Source organism: Dromiciops gliroides, chromosome 6 (genome assembly GCF_019393635.1).
Source record: "Dromiciops gliroides isolate mDroGli1 chromosome 6, mDroGli1.pri, whole genome shotgun sequence".
Lineage (NCBI taxonomy): Eukaryota > Metazoa > Chordata > Mammalia > Microbiotheria > Microbiotheriidae > Dromiciops > Dromiciops gliroides.
The window spans coordinates 121,388,841-121,403,006 of NC_057866.1; the positions used below are offsets into that span (position 1 = coordinate 121,388,841).

At 39.0% G+C, this 14,166-nt stretch overlaps 1 protein-coding gene across 1 annotated transcript in view; it reads left to right on the plus strand.

Moving 5' to 3' along the window:
- Positions 1-14,166, plus strand: part of ATP10D (ATPase phospholipid transporting 10D (putative)) — a 120,245-nt gene that overhangs the window by 82,413 nt on the left and 23,666 nt on the right. The window contains 3 exon segments of the mRNA XM_043973262.1: positions 49-155; positions 2,034-2,160; positions 7,034-7,218. Of these exon segments, the coding sequence (XP_043829197.1) occupies positions 49-155; positions 2,034-2,160; positions 7,034-7,218 (419 nt within the window).

Sequence of the window (14,166 nt, forward strand, 5' to 3'; positions counted from 1 at the left end):
GGAAAAGCTCATTATAATGCTACTTTTATGTTTTCTTAATCATTGTAGATAATGAGACTTTAGAAAAACAACAAAAGGTAATCAGGGAGAAAACCCAGCGACATTTGGATGACTATGCCAGAAAAGGGCTTCGCACTTTATGTATTGCAAAAAAGGTGAGGTTTGTTAACAGAATTGTCTCATTTCCAGAGCGGCAGCGTGACGCTCTTGGGCATTTGAAAACTCTAATTCATCTATAAGAAAAAGGTCCCATTGATCTTAGTCCCTGTTATCTAAAGTTTTCGCTTGTGGTATGAACACAATTTAATTGTGTACAAAAGATTCTTTTCCCCAGCTGCCACCTCCCTCTGTCCCCTATGTTCTGTTGTTCTGTCTAAGGGAAGCTGGTGAGGAAACTGGATTTGGAAAATCTATCATGCCCGAGATCAGGGGAATAAACTGATTAATTACAATACAGCAAAGTGGTATTGGGAAATTAGCACTAAATTCAATTCACAGGAATGTCTCAAATAAGAGCCTAATAAAGCCAAGGAAACACTCATAACAGGGAATAGAAGAAGCTATCATGGGCTAAGTTGAATGGATTTTAAATAGCTTTTTTTTTTTACTGAAACTTAATAGGCAATATTCATTCTTTGCTGGGATCAAAAAAAATCAGAATCCTCTAGCCAATCTTTTGATAATGAGGAACAAGATGGTTGAGTGGATACGGTTCAAATCCCAGATCAGATATATATGAACTATGAGGTCCTGGGCAAGATATATATATATACACACACAAACATATATAGACACACAGACATACATATACACATCTATATGTATATATGCATGCATGCATACATACATACATACGGATAGAGAGATTAGGATTTACACAGAGATGGAGAAGGGATTGCAGATTTACACTTATGTGTAATCCTCTCTCCAAAGCAGGCTAGGCCAGCTCAAAGACAAGGTATATGGTCTATACCAGATCCTCTCTAGCTTGGTAGGACCTGTCAGTACTCATCCTCCGTGGGCATAACCTTCGCAAATCCTTCAGGATTGGCTCTATGTCACCATAAGTCAACAGAGGAAGCCTTTGTTGTCAAGAGTACAGTCATAGGATTCATTGATAAAGCCCAGTATCAAGAATTAAGAACACAGAAGTCTCATTGTAGTCTTCAGTGGTCAGATGCTATCTCGAATGTTTCACTGAGTGTTGGGCACCCCTTTCCAAAGGGACATTGATGACACACATTCAGAGTAGGCTAGTCAGAACCATTTGAAGAAAGCACTGAAATTTGTCATGAAGAGTAGTTAAAGAAACTAGTGATTTTTTTTTTTTACCTGGAGAACATATAGTAAAACATTTAAGAGGATATTGCAGCTGTCTCCAGATATTTGAAGGTCTGGTACTAGCAAAGATTTATGAGGTTCATTCTGTGTACCTATAGAGGGTAGTGCCAGGGCCTATGGATGGAATTAACAGGGAGGTAGACCTTGGTTCAGTATCAGGAAGGACTTCCTAACAACTAGAGCTGTACAAAAATGGAATGGGTTGCTTCTGAGAGCCTCGGACTTTCTAATTATTGTATCAGAAACCAGGATAGTGTAGAAGGAATTTCTGAATTGAGTAGGAAGTTGCACTAAATAACTTCTGTGCTTCCTTCCAACTCTAATTTTGTGGTTCTTCCTGGACAAAATGTCTTCCATGAGTGTTACTACTTTTGGCTACCTAGCTGCCCAAAATGCATTTTTCTTAAGTTGGTCTTCTCTGACTTTCTTTAATGAACATATTCTAAATTTACAGATAAGTTCATTCTTACCTGACTTGAAGGAGTGAGAATTAGCACAAGGGATTTTCAACTGCGTTGGTGAGGGAACTTGATAGGCCTAAAGCCTGTGTAGTTGGGGAGCTGCATAAGGTCATTTCTGACTCGAGGAGAAAATGAAAGTACCCTGCCTGTGGACAGATGGTAGACCCAATCTATATTTGGATCTATACAGAGCTTCTATAAAAGTACTTTTTCTTCCTTCTTTCCACATAGGTCATGAGCGACACAGAGTATGCGGAGTGGCTCAAGAATCATTTTTTAGCAGAAACTAGCATTGACAACAGGGAACAATTACTGCTCGAATCTGCCATGAGACTTGAGAACCAATTAACATTGTTGGGTAGGTAGAAAATAATTATCATTTCAATTCAACAGACATTAAGCAAGTGATCTACAAGTGGTACCTTGTGAGATGCCAGGATTGTCAAATAAGATAGAATCAAAATAATCTCGACCTTCAAAAATTGTTGGTGATTTTGCCCTGAATAGAAGTGTTCTATCACTTGAGAAATTAACCAATTTCCCCTTCTTTTATAATCTAACAAAGATCGTAAGTAAACAAATGGAACATGTTTATCCTCTACAATCCAGAAATGATTCTGCCTCCCACTGCCAAGGTGGCTCCACCACACTTTCAATCCACCCTATTCTGTTTTCAGTGAGAGAGGATTGGTTTGTAATGGACTCAAACTCATGAGCCTTAAAATTGCCATCTTTTCAAAATTAAGTTCAATGCAAAGACAATAGAGTATTCTGATGTGGCAGTTGCTTTCTTTTTCACCATATCCCACCCTATGGTGCCCCTTTTAACTAAAATTGTTAATTGACACCATTTGTCTAAAAGCTTGGAAATTTTGATTCTGAGTTAAATTTTGATTCACCAAGAGATTCCTCTTCCCCCTCCAACTGCCTTCATTCTCGTTCTGTTTCTGAGTTCCCACTTCTGACCTGGGAGAATGCTCTATATCTACCCAGATTATCACACAAATCTGCCTTCTTTAGGAGCTTGCCCTGCTCACCTTCCCTGCATTATTTTAAATATAGTTTTCGTATTTGTACGTCAGCCTTGTTCTCTAGGAGACTACTCAAACTGACTGACTCACGAAATCTTTGTCAGCCTGCCTTCCCTGTGAGTGATCTTAGTCTGGGATTAATTTATGACTTGTTGGGGGTAAGCATGTTTATATATTGGGCATATATATTTATATATTGGTCATAGACCAATATATTTTTAATCACAAAAGTATTTTATTATTTTCTAGTTACATGTAGAGGTAGTTTTCAGCATTTGTTTTTATAAGATTTCTAGTTTCAAATTTTTCTCCCTCCCTGCTTCCCAAGACAGCAAGCAATCTGATATAGGTTATAGATGTACAATCACATTAAATAAAATTCTTCATTAGTCTTGCTGTGAAAGAAGAGTCAAAGCAAAAAGGAAGAACTTCAAAAAAGAAAAACAGCACCAAAACCAAAAGAAATAGTATGGTTCAATCTGCATCCATATTCCACAGGTTTTTTTTTCTAGATTTGGAGAGCATTTTCCATCATGAGTCCTTTGGAACTATCTTGTACGATTGTATTGCTGAGAAGAATCAAGTCTATCACAGTTGATCAACACATAATATTGATGATACTGTGTACACTGTTCTCCTGGTTCTGCTCATCTCACTCATCATCAGTTCACGCATGTCCTTCCAGGTTTCTCTGGAATCCACCTGCTCATTGTTTCTTATAGCACAATAGTATTCCATTACATTCATATAGCACAATTTGTTCAGCCATTCCCCAATTGATGGATACCCCCTCAATTTCCAATTCTTTACCACCACAAAAAAGAGCAGCTATAAATATTTTTGTACATGTGGGTCTTTTCCCCTTTTTTATGATCTCTTTGGGAAAAAGACCTAATGGTGGTAATGCTGGGTCAAATTTTATAGCCCTTTGGGCATAATTCCAAATTGCTCTGAATGCTGTGCATACCCTTTGACCCAGCAATACCACTTTTAGGTCTTTTTCCCAAAGAAATCATGGAAAGGGGAAAGGAACCCACATGTACAAAAATATTTATAGCTGCTCTTTACGTGGTAGCAAGGAATTGGAAGTTGAGGAGGTGCCCATCAATTGGGGAATGGCTGGACAAATTGTGGTATATGAATACAGTGGAATACTATTGTGCTATAAGAAACGATGAGCAGGAGGAGTTCAGAGAAACCTGGAAGGTCTTGTGTGAGCTGATGATGAGTGAGATGAGCAGAACCAGAAGAACATTGTACACAGTATCATCAACATTGAGTGTTGATCTACTGTGATGGACTATATTCTTCTCACCAATGCAATGGTACAGAGGAGTTCCAGGGAACTCATGATAGAAGAGGATCTCCAAATCCAAGAAGGAAAAAAAAAGAACTGTGGAGTATAGATGCTGAATGAACCATACTATTTCTTTTGTTTTTGGTGCTGTTATTTTTTTCTATTTTGAGGTTTTTCATCATTGCTCTGATTTTTTCTCTTATAACAGGACTAATGCAGAAATAGGATTAATGTTATTATGTGTATATATATATATATGTGTGTGTGTGTGTGTGTGTATAAATCTATATCTATATCTATATATATGTATATGTATATAGATATAACCTATATCAGATTACCTGCTGTCTAGGGGAGGGGGGAGGGAGGGGAGGGAGGGAGAAAAATCTGAAATTGTAAAGCTTGTATAAACAAAAGTTGAGAACTATCATTACATGTAATGGACAAAATAAAATACCTTATATGTTTAAAAAAAAAAAGAATGGTTGGATCAGTTCACAGCTCCACCAACAATGCATTAGTGTTCCAATTTTCTACAACTTCTCCAACATTTATTATTTCCTTTTTTGTCATATTAGCCAATATGATAGGTTGAGGTGGTACCTCAGAGGTGTTTTAATTCACATTTCTCTAATCAATAGTGAATTAGAGCATTTTTTCTTATGGCAATAGATTTGATTTCTTCATCAGAAAAATGCCTGTTCATATCCTTTGACCATTTCTCAATTGAGGAATGACTTGGATTCTTATACATTTGATTTAGTTCCTGATATATTTTAGAAATGAATCATTTATTAGAAATACTGGCTATAAAAATTGTTTCTCAGCTTTCTTCCTCCCCTCTAATTTTGGATGCATTCCTTCTGTTTTTACAAAACCTTTTTAATTTAATGTAATCAAAATCATCCATTTTACATTTCATAATATTCTCTATCTCTTGTTTGGTCATAAACTGTTCTCCTTTCCATAAATCTGAGAGGTAAACTATTCCTTCCTCTCCTAATTTACCTATGGTATCACCTTTTATGTCTAAATCATGTGTCCATTTTGACCTTATTTTAGTATAAGGTGTAAGATGTTGGTCTATGCCTAGTTTCTGCCATACTATCTTCCCGTTTTCTCAGCAGTTTTTGTCAAATACTGAGTTCCTATCCCAGAAGCTGGAATTTTTGGGTTTATCCATAGACCAATATCTTACACCATTTGCCAAGATAAGGCCAAAATGGATACACGACCTAGATATAGAGTTTTTACAAGAAAATTTGAAGAACATGAAACATCTTTCTTATCAGACTTATGAATAAGCAGTTTATGAATAAACAAGAGATAGAGAGCACAGGGAGGTGTAAAATGGTTCATTTCAATTATACTAAATTAAAGAGGTTTTGTACAAAAAAACCCCACATGTAGCCAAAATCAGAAGGAAAACAGAAAATTGGTTGGAAAATTATAGACAGCTCTTCAGATAAAGGGATCATATCTCAAATATATAAAGAACTTTGTAAAATCTATAAGAATACAAGCATTCTTCAATTGAAAAATGGTCAAAGGGGGTAGCTAGGTGGCACAGTGGATAGAGCACCGACCCTGGATTCAGGAGGACCTGAGTTAAAATCTAGCCTCAGACACTTAACACTTACTAGCTGTGTGACCCTGGGAAAGTCACTTAACCCCAATTGCCTCACCCCCCCCAAAAAAAAAACCCCAAATAAAACAAAAAAAAAAGAAAAAAGAAAAATGGTCAAGGGATACAAACAGGCAATTTTTGGGTGAAGAAATCAAAACAGTTTAGTCATATAAAATGCTCTAAATGATTATTGATCATACAAATGCAAACTGAAACAACCTTGAGATAGGATGGATAAAATGATTTAAGCCGAAAGTAACAAATGTTGGAGCTGATGTGGAAAAATTGGGATACTAATTCATTGTTGGTGGAATTGTGAACTGATCCAAAAATTTTGGAGAACAATCTGGAATTATGTCCAAAGGGTTATTAAACTGTCTATACCCTTTGACTGAAGAGTGTCACTATAGGTCTATTTCCAAAGATCATTAGTGAAAGATAAAAAGAACCTGTATGTTCTAAAATATTTATAGCAGCTCTCTTTGTGGTGGCAAAGAATTGGAAATTGCAGGGATGTTCATCAATTGGGGAATGGTGGAACAAGTTGTGGTCTGCGATTGAGATGGAATACTACTGTGTTATAAGAAATTATGAACTCAGTGATCTTAGAAGAACATGGATAGACTTGCATGAAATAATGAGGAATGAAATGTGAAGAACCAAGAGAACATTGTTTACAGTAAGATCAATATTGTTTTCAGAACAACAGTGAGTGACCAAGTCATTTTGACTATTATAAATACCCAAATTAACTACAAAGAACGTAGAAAGGAAGGTGCTATCTGCATCCAGAGAAAGAACTGATAAATAGAAGTATATATAGAATAATTTTACATATATTCATATTTGTTTCTAATGGTAGCCATCTGTAGAGTGGAGGAAGGGAAGAAAAATTTATGTGATAACTTTAATATACATTTAAAAGGAAAAACAAGTTTATATGATAGATTCGTAGTTTCATGTGCAATCATTTTTTTATTACGTTATATTATGGGCTTGTTTTATTCCATAAATAAAAAATAAAAAGAAAATTAAAAAGAAGAAAAACCAAAGGGGGAAAAAACCCTTCAGCTTGACTAACTGGCTTCTCCCTCCTTTCCCCATCCCTACCCACAGTTTAACTCTTTGTATGTAATTATTTTTCATCTCGGAGCCTCAGATTTAGAGCTGTTCTCAAGAATGAATAGTCTGGATGAATAATAACCCAAGTTTACCCTCTGGGCTTCCATTGGTTTTGGTTTCCTGAGCGCCCCTGTTTTATATTGTCCTGTTGTAGGTGCTACTGGCATTGAAGATCGTCTGCAGGAGGGTGTTCCAGAGTCAATAGAGGCCTTGCAAAAAGCAGGAATTAAGATCTGGATGCTGACAGGAGACAAGCAGGAAACGGCTGTTAACATAGCTTATGCCTGCAGACTACTGGAACAAGATGACAAAATGTTTATCTTCAACACCCAAAATAAAGTGAGTAGAACAATTATCAGCTAGTTTTAGCTCTGGGGTGGGAAATGGAGTCCTTGGTAGCTAAAAACAAAAGAAACTGAGTAACCAGTAAATGTCTGTTTATATAGTTACTAATGTAGACCAATACGTTGCAGTCTTATGTTTGGTAGGGTAACGTGCATCACGTCTCTAAAAGAAACTATCTACTAAGTGCCTACTATTGTGCCAAACACTATATTGGTAAATGGGGGAAATGTAAAGTTTGGGTAATTAATGGTTCTTGTCCTCAAGAAGCTTACAGTCTAACAGGATCATGTGATACTTGACATAGTTATAATTAATAACTAAGCATTTATTTTTGTTTGTTTGTTTTTTGGTGAGGCAATTGGGGTTAAGTGACTTGCCCAGGGTCACACAGCCAGTAAGGGTTAAGTGTCTGAGGTCAGATTTGAACTCAGGTCCTCCTGACTCCTGGCCGGTGCTCTATCCACTGCACCACCTAGCTGCCCAAACTAAGCATTTATTAAGCACCTACTATTTGATAGGTATGTTAGAGAGGGACAACAAAAAGTGTTATATGTGGTTAGAGGAGAAATATCATTATAGCACATACATTTGGAAGGGACCTTACAGGTCATTCAATACAACCCTGTGGCATCCTCTGCCCGAACAATTTGCAAGTGAGGAAAATGATCTTCAGAAGGGTTAAGTGACTTGCCCAGTCTAACATTAAATACCTGGTAGGGTTTGATTTGAACCTAAGTAGTCCTGACCTCCCAAGTCCTATGTTCACTCTCTTACACCACATTGCCTTATACTTCATAACTCCTGGGAGCTGCCCTCTTCTGCCCTAGACCTTGGGCCACTAGCCTTGAATTAGCAACTTGAGGGCAGAGAAGGAAGTATAAAAATCCTGGGAACATAAGTCAATAGAAGAATAAGATTCCCTTGTCCCTTTCTCCAGCCCCTGTGGAGAACCACCCAAGTCAGTCACACCTTCTTTCTCAGAAGACCACATCTTCTGTGCTCTCTGCATGGCCCTAGTAAGGACCAGAGTCCATTGGCCAAAGGAAAGACATGCAATATAGCCACAAGCCCAATGGGCCTGGCATGGAGGAACCTGCGATCACATAGACTTGGTCAGCAGAGGTGGTCTTGTAGGATATCTGTTGGCATAGCCTTTGCAATAGCATCCCCCAAAAGAGAAAAGTGTCATCCCCTACTTGGGCTCCTGTGACCTTTACAAAACCCTGCCTCAACTTTTTACTGGTCAAATCAACAAGCATTAATTAAGTGCCTACTATGTACCAGACACTATACTAAGTCCTGGGGATACAAACCAAGGCAAAAAAAAAATCCCAATCCTTTGTCCCTGTTATCAAGGAGCCAACAGTCTAATGGAGGAGATGCCATGAGAGCAGTTGTGTACAAAGAAGATACATCTATAAACAAGATGAAGGTTAAATTGGAAATAATCTCAGAGAGAAGACCATAAGGTTACAGAGAGCTATGAAATGATTATTTCAGAAGGTAGAAATTTGGCTGAGACTTGAGGGATGTCACAAGGTAGAGAGGAGAAGGAGGGAGAGGATTCCAGGCATTCATGGCTGCCAGTGAACATTCTAGGGGAACGGTGTTGTATGGGATGAACAGCAAGGAGACCAGTGTTTCAGAGTGCATGGAGAGGGGTGGAATATGAGTCTGGAAAGAATAGGAAGGGACCAGGTTATAAAGGGCTTCTATTATATTTTACTGTATTATCTTGAAGGTAATAGGGAGCTACTGGAGACTGTTGAATGGTGGGGTATCATAGTCAGTCTCATGTTTTAAGAAGATAGCTTTGGCCACTAAGTGAAGAATGGACTAAAGTGCAGGGAGATCAACCACACTGACCAGAAGGATATTGCAGTAGTCCAGGTATGAGGAGATTAAGACCCTACCAGGGTCGTAGCAGTGTCAGGAGAGAAAGGATCAAATACGAGAGAAGTTGCAAAATTAGAAAAGATAAGTCTTGGCACCGAACTGGATATTGGAGGTAACAGAGTGAAGAGTCAAGAATTACATTGAGGTTATCCTGGGTGACTGGGGGGATAGTGTTATACTATACCCTCTATAATAACAGGAAAATTAAGATGAGGGGAGGATTTGGGGAGACAACTTCTCTCTTCCTGTTTCCTTATTCTTAAAAAAAGAAAAGAATTCTTGACCTACCTCAAAGAGTTCAAATGAGATAATGTTCTTAAAGTGCTTTATAAACCATAAAGTTAAATGCTATTTATTATTATTATTATTACTATTATTATTTTATTCCCAACAAAATCCATCCGTCTGAATGATGTCAGATGGTATCAGTGATGCTCTTATATTGTATGGGTCTACTCCAGCAGAAGTCAGCCAGATAAGGAGGCTCGAGGCCATCTTTCCCCACTACCCCTTCAAATCATCATCTTCTGGCTAACATCCTCCTCTTGAACCGTCCCATATTTAGTGAGGCTAGAATCTGGACGACATTACCTATTCTATCGTCAGGCCCATGGTCGGTGCCTTTCCAACTTGGCAGAGCCCAATAGAGCCTTCAGTCTGTAAGCATAGCTTTCAGTGCCCAAGAGTTTAGGTTACCTCCACACCTGAGACTTTCCTCATTCGAGTTTTTGTTGTACATTGGGTACAAAAGATGGTTTCTTGTTACAGCCAGTGAATAATTTGGTAAATAACGTTCCTTAAATAATTTTTAAAGGTAGGGATTGTAGGTATACTCAAATACTCAATGCATTTGCCTGCCTTGGAGCATTTGCCTACATTACCCCATCCCCTCTTGCCCCTCTCCCTACCTTCTCATGTAACCCTCCTTATCTCCACCTCTCAGAATCCTCAACCATCTTCAAGACTCAACTTCAGTGTCACGTCTCCCTTGAAGCTTTCCCCAACTCCTTCCATCATCCTTATAGGCTCATAGAAAATACAGACTGATTTTTGTCTTTATTTTTCCAGTGTTTAGAAATATCCTCATGCTTAATAAATGTTTATTAAATACCTATGCCCTCTGGTGGTATTTCTACGCCATTACTACTGGTCAATTGTAAGGTTATAAAACATTGTACTGTATACAGATTCTTTCATCCCTACTCTCAAACTGGGGTATTTAATAGGAATTTCAGTATTCAAGGGGAGCTTGGATTTGATCTATCCTTTCGAGATTCCCTCTCCTTTAATCCCCAACAGAAATGCTTTCCCTCCAGAGGGCTGGTCTGCTCACTGCTCTGGCCTCTTTTGTTGTGCCTTCCTGCCAAGGGGGTCTTTGTTAATTTTCTGCCCTCTCTCGCAATGCTTACCTATCCTTCCTCTTTACCTAACTCAAATCCTAGCCTCTGAGAGATCCTTCCCTGACTAGAGGGGGTTGCAGTGATTATTTTCCCCTCAGAAATCCCATGACTTATTACAAATTATTTGGCTCTTATGTATGATCTAGTACAGTTTTGATGATCACGATGATGGTGATGATGGTGGATAGCATTTAAATAGCACTTTAAGGTTTGCCAAGGACTCCATGTATACAGGATCTCCCAAAAGCATTAGTGCAGTTTTGAGCTACCGAAGCTTAAAATTGGGTTTTAAGCTATTGAAGCTTACATTTGAATGAAGACATGTAGAATGCCCAGTATTATCTCACTTGATCCCCACAGAAACCCTGTGAGATAGTTATTATCCTCATTTTGCAGGTGAGGATACTGAGAACATAAGGAGTTAAATTGTTAAGAATAACAGAAGGGCAGCTAGGTGGCGCAGTGGATAGAGCACCAGCCCTGGAGTCAGGAGGACCTGAGTTTGAATCCGACCTCAGACACTTAATACTTACTAGCTGTGTGACCCTGGGCAAGTCACTTAACCCCAATTGCCTCACTAAAAAAAAAAAAAAAGTAACAGAGCTAGTTCCTGAGGCAGAATTTGAACTTGGCTCTTTTTTGCTGTAAGCCCAGTAGCTTACCCATTATACCAAGTTCATGGATCTAGCTGTCTGTTTATTATTTTAAAAATAATATCTTGAGTCAATAGAACAAAATAATGCCTTGAAGGCTCTCCATATGATAAAGTACCTCGAGGTATACACTAAAATCAGAGAAGATTCTATCATAGACAGAATTCATTGACATGTTGAGTAGTGACATTGATTCATTATGCAGCTAATACTTATTGGGCACCTACTTCTAGACATTGGGGATGTGGACAAAAGGAAGGTTTTGTCCATGATGAACAGGGCCTTACATACAACTAGAAGTTAGGGATCAGACAAGGAGAGAGCTGTTCACCTAAATTGTTCTTTTACCAGTGACATGGAAGACAATGTTCTGCCAGAGTCCAAACAATAGAAGTGTTCCCTATGGGTATTGGGAGTTGTCCCCAAATGTTCCCACTGGCTAAAGACATTGAATTAATTATATCAAGCCCCATCATGCTACAGAGCTGCCTCACTGCCACAGGAATGCAAAAGAAGTTGGCTTGATCATTAGATTGGGACTTTTTCCTCTTTTATTTTATCCCTAGCACTAAGTACAGTGCCTGACACCAAGTGGGCACTTAATAAATACTTACTGACTGCCTGACCATCCACAACAATGAAAAATCTATATTGTCAAGCCCATGACATACAGCTGGCCAGGCAGGCTATTCAATTAGACCAAATGACATCTAGACATCTCAGCTAGTCCCCCACAGATGGCAATGAGGCTGGGCCTGGAACTGAATGGGAAGAGGAGATGTAGGCTTATCTCTTTTGTTAAACCGATTGTTTTCAGTGATTCTACATTACCTGCTGCCACAGAATCCTGTTTCTTTCTTGCCTTGGGATCCTAGACCTAGAGATGGGAGAGACCTTACAAGCTATCTGGTACAACTCCTTACAGATGAGGAAATTGAGAGTCAGACCATGAAGCACCTTCTTCCATCATGGTCACTCAGGTAGTAAATGTGAGAAGTAGGTCCTCCAACTCCAGAGCCAATCCTCTTTCTACTGTACCATGATGACATTTTCCCATGAAAGATTTTCCTATAGGGCTTCAAATCATGGCATTCAATTCAGCATCCTAATGATTAAAATGACCGTCATCCAAAGAGTAATGGAAAACCGCGTGGCATAGCAGGCATCAGTAGACTCCATCACTACCAATGATTTGTCTGCAGGAAGTGAGACTCCGAAGGGCATTACCAAGTGAAGAGATGCTAACATGTCATGGGATCATAGATTTAGAGCTAGAAGGGGCCCCGGGATAAGGAGAGAATTCAAGGAAGTCCTCCAACATGTTAGATGCATCTCTATGAAGTGTTTCTAGAAAGACACACACCCAAATGACACAGGATGAAGAAAGCATGTTGGGGTCAAGTCTGCATCGGGGAAGGAGGGTCCCAGCCTAGAACCACAGTTCTATCATCAGAGCAGAGAACTGGATCTGGAAGGGACCTTTACAGATTCAGGGAACCAAGGCCTACAGAAAGGAACCAGTAGCACTCAGATAGTAAAAGGCAGAACTGGGATTTGAACTTGGGTTCTCTGGTGTTTTTTGTAGCCTACCCCTCCCCTCCCTACCATCAAAGCAGAGTTTGCACAGTGTCTAACATGGCATCTTGAACATCATAGACACTCAAAGGTCCGACTGAGGTGGGAGTGACTTATATAGCCTCATCATGACGTGAAGTCAGGAAAGGCTGGCTTCAAATCCCTTCTCAGACCCTTACTAGCTATGTGTTGCTGGGTGACTCACTTAACCTCTCTTGAGTCTCAGTTTTTTAATCTGTAAAATGGGATAATAACACCCACCATGTTGGGAGGATCAAATGAAGTAACGTCTATAAAGCACTTTGCAAACCTAAAAGGCACTTTGTAAATTTCATCATCAAATAAAAGAATTGTGATCAAGCGGCAAAGCCAATGTTCGATTTCTTTTCTCTTATGATGATGATGATACGCTAATTAAAATGACATCCCAGTTATTGCCACTACCAAAGAATGTCTTGAAAATTACAGCCAGTTCCTTGGACAGATGAAAGGTAATTTCAGGTGCTTCTTTGTTTTGTTCCCAGGCTTTGTGCTGTCATCGACCGTCCCCTGTACTATGCAAAGCAGCCATCTGAACATGGCATTCCCTTGTCTGGAATGCCCTTTCCTTGCTTTTCATTTGCCAATGGCATTCAGAGCTCAGCTCAGGTTCCACCTGTTTCATGAAACTTTCCCAGATATCACAGCCTTTTCCCTTCTCAAAACTGCTTTTCCCCCCCCCCGTATCAAATAATTTAGCATTAATTATTTACTGCCTTATATTGTTTGTGATGATTGTTGTTGGCATATTAGGATCCCCCTTAATGCTCATGTCTTACCTGTGTATATCTTGTCTGTACATAGTTGTCTGTATGTTGTCTCCTTCGTCAGACTTTAAGCTCCTGGACAGTAGGGACTAGGTTGTTTTCATGAAGGGATGGGGGTTGCTTTTCTTTTGTATCCTTAGCACTTAGTGTAGTGTCTGGTTCATAGTAGGAGCTTAATACTTATTGACATTGTATAGTAGACAGAGACCTGGGTTCTAAAGCAGGGGGACCTGAGTTCAAATCCTGCCTGTGACACATATTGTCTCTATGATTCTGAGAAAGTCCATTAACTTCTTTTTTCTTTCTCCTTTCTTTCTTTCTTTCTTTCTTTCTTTCTTTCTTTCTTTCTTTCTTTCTTTCTTTCTTTCTTTCTTTCTTTCTTTCTTTCTTTCTTTCTTTCTTTCTTTCTTTCTTTCTTTCTTTCTTTCTTTCTTTCTTTCTTTCTTCCTTCCTTCCTTCCTTCCTTCCTTCCTTCCTTCCTTCCTTCCTTCCTTCCTTCCTTTCTTTCTGGATGAGGCAATTGGTGTTAAGTGACTTGCCCAGGGTCACACAGCTAGTAAGTGTTAAGTGTCTGAGGCCGGATTTGAACTCAGATACTCCTGAATCCAGGGC